Below are 14,564 nucleotides of genomic sequence, written 5' to 3'. Positions count from 1 at the left end.
GTGATATTTAACTTTTATAATCACAATTCGAATTTTAACTCAAGATTATTTTTTTCTAAAGTAACAAATAGATAGATAAATCCTAAAAGATGTTAAATAGATAATATACCTTTAATATAGTAACATATCTAAATGAGTATATATTGGAAGGCAAAAGGGTCTGATAGACCCTTATATTTGGGTCGAATTGTAAACTGGACCCTTTTACTCATAACTTTGTCAACTAGACACTTAAACTCAATGAAACACAATATTTTAAACCCTTCTAACCATTGAACAAACTTAAAAGTGTGTGATTTACACGCAAATTAAGAGCGTGAACGGCTAGAAATACACATATAATCAGAAATTTTATTTTAAAAAGGAAAAATTAAAATATTCCTTTCCTCTTCTAATTTTAGTAAATAAAAATAATTAGGATAATTATGTCCGCCGCCGGTAGATTTCTCATTGTAAAAATTACTCATTGAAACCGAAGAAGAAAAAAATTTCTCATTCAACAGAAATGGTTATATGAAATCAAAAAGAAATAAATCTTCAAATCCATTTCTGATTTATTTGTCTTCGAATTGAGAACGGGTTACATGATTTTGAGCTTTTAATTTGAAAATTCAAACTGGAAACTTCTCTCTAAAATTGAAAACTCGAATCACAAGACTATACGGGCTGAATCGAGGAACCTGATAACTCAGTTTCAGATCGAAACGACCGAGCTGAAGAACTCAATATTGGACTCGTATCTTGGGCTGTTACAGAAAGATGACAAGAACGTATTGATTGCAGTAGCTCAAGAAATTGTTCCGATACTAGTCCATTTACTCGATTTCAACTCTTCGCCGGAGACGAACGAGATAAATATCATCGCCATTGCTAAAGGATGGGAGATGGGTTTGGATTTGGTTGGGGGAGGCGCTGGAGGTGAGATCAGATGAGAAAGGGGATGGGGAAAGGGCTACAACGAGAGAAAAAGTTAAAAATAGAATTTTTAAATGCTATTAATATTTTTTTATATTTATTTTCTGACGTGTCACTAAGAAATGACGTGTATTTGGTTGTATTTACACGCATCCTAGAGAAAAGGGTTTAAAGTAATTGGAAAACAAAAAGTTATACTAGTTATTTTTGGCAAAGTAAATATGTAATAGGAATCCTAATAAAAGTCAAAAAGTGCTTTATTTATTTATTATTATTTTTTTGGCTAAACATATATACGTTTGACATGAGCAAGGAATTAATAAAAAACATACGTTTCCCTAGAGCTAGTTATACTAGGAAACAACTAGTATATGAATTGAGTTATTATATAAAGAGAGGGATGTATCAATTGGCTTGTTACTTCTGATTAAAACAAGTCAAAAAGATTCTCATGGAGACGAACAGTTACTATTCATCTGTCTGGGCTGAAGAGAAGGACAAAAAATATTTGTCATCAATCACTTCGAAGGAACAAATTGATGTTAACAAGAAGGGAAGATATTGCTTGGCTCGTTGGGACGATTGGGGTTTTTTCATTGACATATGTGAATCTTTTGTTTGGCACTTCATATGTCATACCAAAATCATGCTCCCTTATTATTATCACTGCAATGACTGGATAAGAGAGGTGAGCAATTGTGTTGTTTCCCCTTCAACACATGAATATTTTCCCTACGACGATCAATACTTATGCAACGTCTCCCTATTCTTTCACCAAGAACCGTATTGTCTAATTACTGGTCCTCCTTATTATAAAAAGTGGGTAAAGGTAAAACTGTATGATGATAACAGGTTGATCGATGCAGTCACGTTCTGCAGCGGTGAAAAAATATGCACTCTGTTTCAGGAAGGAAAACTAGGCATAATACAAATGATCCCTGAAATAACTAAAACTACTTGTCTGTCTCCTGTCACAACATTCAGGGCACCGATAGATGCCACTGCTATGCATCGAAGAATACACTTGGTTTCGTGGCAAGACCAATTGTTTCTAGTTCAACAAAAAATCGGATCACCTTCTATCTTTGAGGTTTGGGAGGTCGACTTTGAAACTAATCAATTCAACAGATTACTCAATTTGGATGGATTTATTATTTTTCTAAGTGGACGATTCTCTGCTGCAACTTCTTCATGTCTACCTCAAGAAAAAAACCAGATCTATTTCACAGAGGGCAGTGATCACGACACTTTATATGCCTTTCACATTGGCGAACAAAGCTTGTCAACCACTAAACAATTTCGTGTCTACCGTCCTCCCAATTCGCTTCCTCCTCTATTCGCCAGGTAATTTAGATACTTGTTTAATTTCATTGTCTACTTTAAAAGTTTGTGAATATTGTTCAGAACATTTAATTTTGATAACTTATTTAGGTCAAGAAGGCCTAAAATTCAACATAACACTAGTACTAATACTAGAAGCGACAAGTTGAAAAAGCGTCCATCCCGTATTAATAGTAAGCGTCCGCCTGTAGACAGCAACATTTGCATCCATCTTTCTCGAGACCTTCAAAGGGAAATTTCTCGTCATCTAATTTCTCAAGAAGCATACATGAATTTTCGCTTGGTGTGTAAATTATGGAGATCCGTTGCTCCTCCACTACGTTGGAAAGTGGTTGTTGATGATGATGATGCGGCTCCTTCTTATCATCAAGACTCCATGTGGCTTTTATCTCTAAACCAAAACGATGGTTTGTGCACCTTCTATAATCCCTTTAGAAATTTCAACGGTTATATGAGCAACAACGATTTAGTAGGGTGTGAAATTCGATATGCAAAAGATGGATGGCTTCTTGTGTCTAAGGGAAAGTCTCTCTTCTTACTTGAGCCTTCGCCTTCTGGGAAGCAAATAATCCATCTCCCACAAAAAACAGATGAATATTTCTGTGACATTATGTCATTCTCAGCTTCTCCAACTAATTCTTCTGCCTGGGTAATCTTTGGTATAGCTTTTTTAAACTTGTTTCAAGTTAGGATTTCATATTTGAGACAGGGGAATGATAAATGGACTACTATCACAAGGGACAGTGAGGTGCCATTCATACTTTCATCTTCTAGTCCGGTCTACTTTGGTGAAGAATTTTGTGTCATCAGCCAATACGGTGGTAATGTTGGTGTATTTGGCTTCCTTAAAGACGGAACCCCTTACTGGGTTATCCATCAACTTTCTGAACTATATTCACCTCCTATTCCTATTTCTAATGCTTGCCGTTTGTTTTTAGTTCAACAAGATCAAAATGTGCTACATTCCGTGGTTGTGACACCTCAACATGATGTTCATGTTTATGAACTAGATTTTGGAGGGAACGTTATAGTCAAATTAGTAAAAGAAGTAAAAAATTGGCTTTTTTTCACTAGCGAAGCCTCATCTATGGCTGTTTGTGGCATGAACGTAAATGTGGATAATGCAGTTTTCCTCCCCACTTTCAACACTTGTAACGACTATACCTACTACTCTTTGGAAGATGTCACTTTCAAAGTATTGAAAGACAATTGTACGGATAAAACGCAACAGAAAGAGCTTTTAAATCGTGTTTGGATCCGCTGTGAACTGACAGAGAATTGATTTTTCTACTCTCTCTTATGTATTGTAGTGGTTTTGTTTCTTGATCTTTCTACCCTCTCTTATATATTTCTTTCTTTTTTGTTGAAGTGAATGAATTAGTCTTACTTAGAAGGATAAGTTGCATAATTAGCTTTTTAAGTTTCTTCTTTACTGGTATGGGTTTGTTGATTAAAATTTCTTTCAAATGTTTGTCAGATAGAATATAGAGTAAAAAGAAAGTTAGTTAAAGTTCGTCACTTTATATTTAGCTTGCTTTGTGATTTGAGATCATAATTTGAAATTTTAAAATCTCAAAAAAAAAAAAAAAACATAATTTGGGATTTCAATCCTTTTTTTTAAATGTAAAACTTGACCCAAATATGTGAAGATTCATAGTTTGAGGAATTAAAAATGCACTTATAAATTAATTGAAAGTTAAATATGCATAACAAAAACTCACAATGTTAAAAAAATTTAGAGTTTAGAAATTTTTGATGTACTAAAATGCTACAGGCAAGTATTTGTAGTCCAACGGTTCTGTCTTTTAAGCAATAGACGGGTTCGACTCTTGGCAGATCATTTTTCCAAACTGTTATGAGTGTTTATCGATTTTGATGGACTTGACTTAGGATTGTAATAGTTAGGTAAAAACAAGAACATCTAAGAAATTAAAATTCTTGCTAGAGTCTGCTGATGATGTTGGTGAATAATACAAGAAACAGCAGCTGTAATGATGGTCATAACAATGTAGCTCAAGTCATCAAATATGGTGGAGAATCTCATCTCTTGCAATTCCCATAGCGTTTGCTTCACTCCATCGATAACCACCATCAAGTAGTACCACATCTTCATCAATCTTTTATTACTACTATCTAGAAAACACAGGCTTAATTAGGCTTCTACGACATTTTTATCTTTACAGAATTGAAAGAAAAAGAGGGATTGGATAAGCTATGAAAGCTTCAGTAACCTTCATCATCCATCAAATCAAAGTGAAGAAGAAGGCATATCAGTGAAGCAGAGAAAAAACTGTTATTCCCATTGATCGATTGTTCAACTGAATGTTTCAATACAAGGTCGTATATACATGCTATTTATGCCAATTACTAACTTCTATTGTAGCTGATGCCAGCTGTAGCTTGTAACTAACTACTCTGACTGTACTCACAGAATAACTAACTGACTAACTTATATTTAACACCCTTCCTCAAGTATATCTTTCAATCCCAGTTTGGACAAAAAATAACAATGTTGCTGCTTCCCAAGGCTCTTAGTGAGTAGATCAGTAAGCTGTTCTTTAGTGGGAACATGTTGAGTCTTGATCATACCCTGCACTATCTTGTCTCTCACAAATGACTGTCTATGTCTATGTGTTTAGTCTTTTCATGAAATATTGGATTGTGAGCTATCTGAATGGCAGCCTTGTTGTCACATTGAAGATGTATTGGCTGATGAATGCTTATCCCAAGCTCTTTAAACAGCCCTGTCATCCATGTTAATTCAGCTATCACTGATGCCATGCTTCTAAACTCTGCCTCAGCTGAACTTCTAGAGATGGTGTCTTGCTTCTTTGACTTCCAAGAAATCAAGGCACCTCCAAACTTAACTAGGTAACCTGTAACAAACTTTCTGGTTTGAAGACATCCTGCCCAATCTGAGTCACACAAGGCCTCCAAGGTACTAGATGATTCAGCTGGCATTAGTAGGCCCAGTCCTGGTGCCCCCTTGATATACCTGACAACCCTCAAGGCAGCTTCCATATGAGTAGAGCTGTCAAAATGGGCTGGTCCAACCCAATTCTAACGGGCTAGAGAGTTAAATGGGTTGGGACAGGCTGATCCTTTTAATTAAAGGACCTATAAAATAGCAGCCCAACCCAGCCCTAAGCGGGCCACGGGTTGGGACGGGTTGGCCCTTCAACCAAAAAATGAACAATATTACTCTCTTAGAAGAGTATCTAAGAGTATCGAACGTTGACGTTTATGAAGATGACATCAATACATACAAATTTTCATTTATGAATCACACACTTTGGTGAATACTTACAAAAATACATTTATGAATCACACACTTCGGTGAATACATACAAATATACATAATAGTCAACGTAAGATTTAGCGGAAAAATGTTGATCATTCCACCATTCCTCCCACAAAAAACTAGCTAGTTTAAAAGAATTGATTTTTTATTTTTAAAAATATTTATTGATAAAAACTTTACAAATAAAATACTACTAAAAATATATATAAAAAATATTTTTAAATATTCATAGCCCACGGGCTGGCCTCTGAGGCTTCCGGGTTGAACCTACGAGGTTAGCGGGTCAAATGAGGTTGAACTAAAAAGCATCATTCCTAAATGAGCCAAAAAAATTAGGCCCAACCCCACTTAATTCAAGGGTTGGGTTGGGCCGACCTAGCGGGCCAAGCCCATTTTGACAGCTCTACATATTCATATGCATTTGTTATAAGAAAATTATATTGTATATTTTTTTGTTTTAATTTATTTTTAAAAATTACTATATTTCCCAAATTAGTATTATTTATCAATTAAAAAATTATAAACCAATTTAATGTAATAAGAATCCTAACAAAATTAGGAAGTAGCTTATTTTTAGCAAAACAAGTACTGCCGTGTCGAAGGAGTATTATTTTGACAAAGGAAAAAAAAACAGCCTTTTTTTGAAAAATAAAAAATTCATTAAAACAGCCTTTATTTTTGGAAAACAAAAAGTTATACTAGTTAAGTTTGGCAAAGTAAATATGTAATAGGAATCCTAATAAAAGTCAAAAAGTGCTTTATTTTTGTTTTTGTTTTTGGCTAAACATATATATGTTTGACATGAGCAAGGAATTAAAAAAAACATACGTTTCCCTAAAGCTAGTTGTACTGGGAAACAACTAGTATATGAATTGAGTTATTATATAAAGAGAGGGATGTATGAATTGGGTTGTTACTTCTGAATAAAGCAAGTCATACTATTCATCAATGTCATCTGTCAGGGCTCAAGAGATGGACAAAAAATATTTGTCATCAATCACTTCCAATGAACAAATTGATGTTAACAAGAAGGGCAGATATTGCTTGGCTCGTTGGGACGATTGGGGTTTTTGCATTGACGGGGTGGAATGTTTTGTTTGGCACTTCAAATGTCATACCAAAATCATGCTCCCTTATTTCCATCACTACGATTACTGGATAACAGAGGTGCTCAAGTGTGTTGTTTCCCCTTCAACACATGAATATTTTTCCTACCACGATGAATATTTATGCAACGTCTCCCTATTCTTTCGCGAAGAACCGTATTGTCTAATTTGTGGTCCTCCTTATTATAAAAAGTGGGTAAAGGTAAAACTTTATGATTATAGCAGGTTGGTCGACGCAGTCACATTTTGTAACGGTGAGAAAATATGCACTCTGTTCCAGGAAGGGAAACTAGGCATAATACAAATGATCCCCGAAATAACTACTTCTACTTGTCTGTCTCCTTTTACATTCAGGGCACCAACAGATGTCTCTGCTGTATATCGAAACAGACACTTGGTTTCGTGGCAAGATCAATTATTTCTAGTTCAACGAAAAGTCGGATCACCTTCCATCTTTGAGGTTTGGGAGGCCGATTTTGAAACTAAACAATTCAACAGAGTATTCAATTTGGACGGATTTATTATTTTTCTAAGTGGACAATTCTCTGCTGCAACTTCTTCATCTCTACCTCAAGAAAATAACAATGTCTATTTCACACAGTGCAATGATCACCGCACTTTATATGCCTTCCACGTTGGCGATCAAAGCTTGTCAACCACTAAACAATTTCGTATTTGTAGTTCTCACAATTCGTTTCCTCTATTCGACAGGTAATAATTTAGATACTTGTTTAATTTCGTCTTCTACATTAAATATTTGTAAATATTGTTAACATTTGATGTTGATGACTTCTTTAGGTCAGGAAGGGCCAAAATTCAACATAACACTAGTACTGCAGAAGACAAGTTGAAAAAGCGTCCATCCAGTATTAAAAGTAAGCCTGCGCCTGTAGACAGCAACATTTGCATCCGTCTTTCTCTAGATCTTCAAAGTGAAATTTCTCGTTATCTAATTTCTCAAGAAGCATACATGAGTTTTCGCTTGGTGTGTAAATTATGGAGATCTGTTGCTCCTCCATTACGTTGGAAAGTGGTTGTTGATGGTGATGCAGCTCCTTCTTATGATCAAGACTCCATGTGGCTTCTATCTCTAAACCGAAAGGATGGTTTGTGCACCTTCTATAATCCCTTTAGAAATTTCAACTGTTATATGAGCAACAACGATTTAGTAGGCTGTGAAATTCGGTATGCAAAAGATGGATGGCTTCTTGTGTCTAAGGGAAAGTCTTTCTTCTTACTTGAGCCTTCGCCTTCTCGGAAGCAAATCATTCATCTCCCACAAAAAAGATACGACTATTTATGTGACATTATGTCATTCTCAGCTTCTCCAACTAATTCTTCTGGGTGGGTAATCTTTGGTATAGCTTTATTAAATGTGTTTCAAGTTAGGATTTCATATTTGAGACAAGGGGATGATAGATGGACTTGTATCACAAGGGACAGTGAGATGCCATTCCTACTTTCATCTTCTAGTCCGGTCTACTTTGGTGAAGAATTTTGTGTCATAGGCCAACACGGTGATGTTGGTGTATTTGGCTTTAAAGACGGAACCCCTTACTGGGTTATCCATAAACTTTTTCAACAATATTCACCTCGTATTTATGATGCTTGCCGTTTGTTTTTAGTTCAACAGGATCAAAATGTGCTACATTCCGTGGTTGTGACACCACAACATGATGTTCATGTTTATGAACTAGACTTTGGAAGCAACATAATAGTCAAATTAGTAAAAGAAGTCAAAAATTGGCTTTTTTTCACTAGCGAAGCCTCATCGGTTGCTGTTTGTGGCATGAACGTAAATGTGGATAATGCAGTTTTCTTCCCCACTTTCAACACTTGTAACGACTATACTTACTACTCTTTGGAAGATGTAGCATTCAAAGTATTGAAAGACAATTGTACGGATAAAACGTATCAGAAAGAGCTTTTAAATTGTGTTTGGATCCGCTGTGAACTGAGAGGGAATTGATCTTTCTATTCTCTGTCTCGCTGTATTTCTTATGTATTGTAGTAGTTTTCTTTCTTTTTTATTGAAGTTAATTAAAATTTAATAAAATATTATATTTTATTTATGAATATAAATAATTATAAAATTTATATATATAATTTCTACGTTCTCTTTGTTTATTTTTGCGATTCTTTTTAGTACAATCAAAACCAAACCAAATAGTGTCGGTTTTCAAAATTCAAAAGAAACATAACCAAATCAAATCAAATATCTATTTTCTTAATCGGTGTGATTCGGGTTGCGATTCAATTTAATTTTTTAACTAAAACCACGAACAACCCGACATCTATACATGGTACATATTCTCTTGACCGATACACATCTCAAAACCTCATATGAGATATATATATTTACAAAGAGATAAAATAATCAAATACTATCATTCTCAAAGCCATTTCGTTGTTCCTTACTTCTTAATTAGTGATCAAATACACCACAACATATAATATTCAAATCATCCTACGAGCAATACGCTACTAACAACCCTCGCAAATGTTCATCAAAACAATCACTTTCTTAGAAAATTTGTTGTAAAAACATGAACATCTAAGAAATTAAAATTCTAGCTAGAGAGATGCTGATGATGTTGGTGAATAATACAAGAAACAGCCGCCGTAATGATGGTCATAGTAATGTAGCTCAAGTCATCAAATATGGCTGAGAATCTCATCTCTTGCAATTCCCATAGTGTTGTTATGAATTGCTTCACTCCATCAATAACCACCATCAAATAGTACCACATCTTCATCAATCTTTTATTACTAGTATATACTAGAATTACTACTATAGCTAGAAAACACAGGCTTAATTAGGCTTCTACTACATTTTTTTCTTTATAGAGTTGAAACAAAAAGAGGGATTGGATAAGCTAGATAGGTTGTTGTTGTCCTTATATGCTTATGTAGGCTGAGGAAGATACTGCATGGCATGTACAACAAATATGTGTTGTTTCCGGGATGCTTCCTACTCTACGTCAAAATTAAGCCCGTGGGGTATGTCACACGCGGATCATGATTAGTTGGACAATAATAATCGAGTTTATAATTTAATATTACTAAAAATCTTTAGTCAGTTGCTTAGTTTATTGAACTTTTATCTTATTGATAAGGGGGTTTAATTTCCTATCTGGTAATCTACTCTATTTATTCTTTTCTCTTTCTCCTACACTAGCGACATACGAAAAAATAAAATATTAAGGACTATTAAGTTGCTTAAAGCCTAACGACATACTAATTCTTAAAAAATGGATAAACAGCCCTATGTTTTTTTTAAAAATAAAACATATGTCTTAGGCATCTAATTTGGAGGGGTGGGGGTGAGGAGGGGAGAACTCAAATTTTTATCAATAAAAATTATGTATTATTTATGATGAAAAGTATAATTTTTTAGTAAAAAAATATTATTTTATCCTCATTAAGCATATACAAATAGAAGAAACCAAGAAAATATTATTTTACTTTTTTGCATTTTATTCGCTAGCATTCTTATTAAATTATTCATTTTAACTCTACTCTTTTTCATCAAATTTTTGATAAGTCGGAGACTTAGAGTAAAACTGTATCAAAAATATGAATCAATAGTAAAAAAATATCCCCCTCCTAAATTGCAAGCCCTTAAATTTGTAAGCATCACAATAGGCATATTAAAATGGGTTATGTCAAGTAACTTTTTCTTCTTGAATTAAATTATATAATTTTAACTTTTATCTTTATCTAAAATTTATCAACTTATTACTTATAGAATTATGTTAACAATGCATATAATGATTGTATTGGTGAAACAATGTTTTCCAACATTTAATTAATAAAATATCACCAATCACTAATTACCAAAAACTAATAATTGAAAAATAAAAATAAAAATAGATATTAAATAATAATTACATTTAAAAAATAAAAAAATAAATTTATATATATATATATATATATATATATTTGCTTAGCATTTTCGAATTACAGTTGGCTTTAAGCCTTCAATCATGTTGCATGAACCAAAAAGATAATTTCTCCCACAAAGAGGGAAAGGAAAAAGAAGAAAACCAGAAATGCGCGGCAAAACGGCACGCTGGTTACAATTAAGAATAAAAATATAATAATTTAAAGAGTTCTAATTTTTTACTTAAGAAAATCTCTTCTTATTGCTAAGAACATTCTCCGAATCCGAGGTCCCAATAGGGCTGTGATTATTCACTTCAGGTTTGTTCATCTTCCTTAATATTTCAATAAGTTTTTCGAACTCATACTCTATTACAGCCAAATTGTTTGTTAATTTGTTTCGAAGTGTGACCTAATTGTTCGTGTTTGAGTGTTACTTCGCTGTATATGTATTTTGCTTACTACTCTTATTCTTCGGGGGGTAAAAGTAGTATTCTAGTAATTCCTCCTGTTCATTTTGTAGGATATGGAGTTTAAGGTGTTAATTTGACCCTTCAGAGTGACCTAGTGGGTTTGGGCTTGAGACTTCCATGTTGTAAAAGCAAGGGTTTGCCTTTTGGGTCGAGCTCGTCGCACCAGACTTGCCTAGTGTGGGTTACATCTCCTTTGCGAGATATTGCATAGGAACAAAGGTTTTTTATCATGTACATCCAAAGGATAGCGGTTGCGGTTTCCCTTGTCATAAAAAAAAAATAAAGGTGTCAATTTGACTTGCCTCCTCGTGGAAAAAGTATATCTAAGTACTACTTGAAAAAATCAATTTGATTGAAAACCATTCAAAAGATCGAATTTGATAGATTCGTGAATTCAAACTTCTTATAGTTGTGAAAGTTGTATAGAATGATATTATTGGTGGAATTGTATTAAATGTTCCCAAAACATGAAGAGTAAAATTGGGATGGGGTGGACAGAGTAACATGGTTCCTATTGCTGGTGGGAGTTCACGTGGAATTTGTCGAGGTGCGCAAAAGCTAGCCCAGACACCAGTAACTAAAAAAATTAAAAATTGGGATGGAGTGAGTAGCATATATTGATATTTTTCCAAATATTTATGTTCATTTCTTTGTGGTCATACTCTTTGCAAAGTTCACAATTAAATGTTTTTTTTTTCATCAGAGGTCGGGGTTCTGCAAGGTATCTTACTTATTATGTCAACTTTTAGATTGAAAAAGTAGTTATCTGCTCTTGCTTACATCACATATTTACTAGTTAGGTTTTGTATTCAAGTAGACACATTGAAATATATATCCTAGTCAGGGGTTTTGTAGTGTTGCAATTACTAAGAGTTTCACTAGCTAATGTAGAATTCATTTTCTGATGGGGACTTCTAAGTTTTGATTAAATCAAATCTCATATTTTCCAAACCACTTGTTAGATGAAAGAAAGCATAGTTTGTGCCGGAGATATATGGCATTCACATAAGAGCATCCGAAAAGGTTATTAACATCTTAAACTACTTCACTTATTGCCTTTAGCATTTTGAATTGTGTCCTTGGATTCTCTTAATTAGCTTCAAAGCAAGGTCAAATGTTTATCTTTACAGTTGGTGGTGGGCAGGGTGGAGAATTGTCTGTAAGGAGGCCAATGGGCCGAGTTTGCACCTGCCTCATGGCAACGGTTAATCAGGCTGTTACAATTAGCCTGTGAGCGCATATATGTGCACCTTCTAGGAAATAAAAATGCAACCTTAGTAGAATTAATGTACTAAAAAGTACTTGGTTTTTTCCTTGATTTTACCATTTCAATTAAAAGTTTAGATTCTTTCATGTGGTATCAAAATCTACATGTGAAGCCTGTTCCCTCACTGTAACTTTGATATTCATCCCATGGCTGAATCTTGAACCTTTAAAATGGATAGTCTCTTATTTTTCCTGTGATTCATAGTCTGACATGTTAAATTATCAATAGTTCTCCAAGTGATTAATGAGATAATATTTTGGAATACTGTGTGTTTTCTCTTTGGTTTATAAGGTTTTGACTTTTTTCCTTTGTATGAGTGCTTGCTGCATGCATTATGTTACTTGTTTTGTACTTTCCTAGGTTTACCTTGTCATTTGATTTCAATAAGCTCCTTGTTTTTTTCTTTAAGCCACAGTTCTTTTCCAAAAAAGTGATTTTTTGAACTGGGTGTGTTTAGGGGTAGTTAGTAGCTAATAGGGAATAAAATATGGTTTCGTTGGATTGCTCTCTTTGGCTAAATTGTTTTTCTGGTACCACTAATTAGACTCTTTCATGTGAGTCTTTGTCAAATTTGTGAACTACCTCCCTTGAATTTTTACTGGAAAAGTGGGTAACGTTGAGAGAAATGGTCTTATTAGTGACACTTGGTCATTTGTTTACTCTTTGCTCACTACTTGGTATTGATTTGATTTATGCGATTTTGTTTCATTTATTCTTGATTGTGAGTTGGAAGGGACCCATCTAAACTAACATGTGCCATGTCTGATGAAACTTAATGAAAATTTCTTTGCAAACTTTGTCTAGGACTTGTTTTAATTGTCTGTAGAAATGCTTGGTTTAGGATAGGATAATAGGTTTTCCATGCCTACAATTTGCATTAAGTATCCCTAGTTGTCCTCTTTGTGCCTTAAGGGATCTTTCTGGAAATAAAACTTGTTTTGTTGAGGCAATTTCTCCTTTTGAGTTATTTGATTGTAAATGTGTACCGCTTATCTTCAACTTAGACTTCAGATGCTCCGTATTTCATTCCAGTTGATCTGCATTTGGTTACTTTAGTATTCTTTGGTAGCTTCCTTTTTAAAAATAACAACATCATTTGGTACTTTTGCTGGCTCCCATTGTATATGGGAGATAATTAGATACTCAGAGGGGTTGCTTAAAATATGACGCTTTTGCAGCTTCCTCTGATTTGTGCTGCCCTCATGCTTAAAGATTGTACCTTCTTTCATTATTACTGGTGCTTGTCTCTTTACAGTCCTTTTCTATCATTCTCAACCTTTTCGGCATCTGAAATAAAAAAACCATTGAAACTGTCTACTGATTGAGAACTGTCAATGGACATGAGGCCAGGATTCCGTCATTAGCTGTATCAGTATCGCATATTTGAACATCATAGTTTGAGTTAAGTCACAGCTGAAGTAAAGAATGCTTCCACTAAAATTATAAATATCACATTTGTAGTTAAACACGGGCTTTCTCGTTGGGTTCTCTTATTATCAATTTTCTTTTAGCTACCTTATCTTATCTTACATTCTTTTCACTTGTTTTCATGAAATGACGTAGCTCATGGTATGTAAATTGGTACAAAACAACATGGTACTAGTGTTATCAAAGGCGCGCTTAAGCTCTGAAGCGAGGCTCAAAACGTATTGAGCGCTTTGCCTCACTTCAGTGTTGTCATCAAGGTTCTAACGCAAATTTTTCCTTACCAATGTGCCTCTTATGAAGAAGTGACACTAAACAATTGATATTTCACTTTATCATAAAAAAAAAATCAATTTCTTTGGTCATATATTTGTCATTCATATAATTATTAGTCTTGGACCAAACATATATATTTGTAATTTTTTTTCTCCCTTTGCACCATTTTTCATTAAAGCCCAAACTTTATTTGCGCTTAAAGCCCCACGGACCTTAGAGCTTTTTTGCGCTTTTCGCCTTTGATAACACTGCATGGTACAATGATGTTTATGCATCTTTAGTTCACTAAATTGAAATGAAAATGGGTATCTGAACTATGGATACCCATGTAACTCCTCATTTTAATGTGAAATTCCAGAGAACATTTACCTCAATTTTGTGAAAGACCTCTTAGCCATTGATCGTCAGTGATCAAGGCAAAACACCCTTGATCCCTAATTGATGTTATAATCCAAACTTGATGAATCTTTGATATAAATGAAAACCGATTACTAACTTAACTTTTTAAGTTTTGCCTGCTTAATCAAATTGGAAACAGATGGCAAAAATTGAAAGCATATCTGAAATGATGGCTTATG

At 34.1% G+C, this 14,564-nt stretch overlaps 2 protein-coding genes across 2 annotated transcripts; both read left to right on the top strand.

The window, feature by feature from the left end:
• Positions 1-425: 425 nt before the first annotated feature.
• On the top strand, positions 426-3,538 carry LOC125815051 (F-box/kelch-repeat protein At3g18720-like). The gene is made up of 4 exons (XM_049494453.1): positions 426-452; positions 756-918; positions 2,080-2,218; positions 2,347-3,538. The coding sequence occupies exons 1-4, from the start codon at positions 426-428 to the stop codon at positions 3,536-3,538; spliced, it is 1,521 nt and encodes a 506-aa protein (XP_049350410.1).
• Positions 3,539-7,268: 3,730 nt separating this feature from the next.
• Positions 7,269-8,632, top strand: LOC125815919 (F-box/kelch-repeat protein At3g18720-like). The gene is made up of 2 exons (XM_049495494.1): positions 7,269-7,374; positions 7,467-8,632. The coding sequence occupies exons 1-2, from the start codon at positions 7,269-7,271 to the stop codon at positions 8,630-8,632; spliced, it is 1,272 nt and encodes a 423-aa protein (XP_049351451.1).
• Positions 8,633-14,564: the final 5,932 nt, after the last annotated feature.

The sequence above is a fragment of the Solanum verrucosum genome, unplaced genomic scaffold, assembly GCF_900185275.1.
Source record: "Solanum verrucosum unplaced genomic scaffold, falcon-dt-bn FXZP01000261.1, whole genome shotgun sequence".
Lineage (NCBI taxonomy): Eukaryota > Viridiplantae > Streptophyta > Magnoliopsida > Solanales > Solanaceae > Solanum > Solanum verrucosum.
The sequence above is the reverse complement of the archived record's forward strand: the minus strand, read 5'-3'. Positions and strand labels throughout refer to the sequence as shown.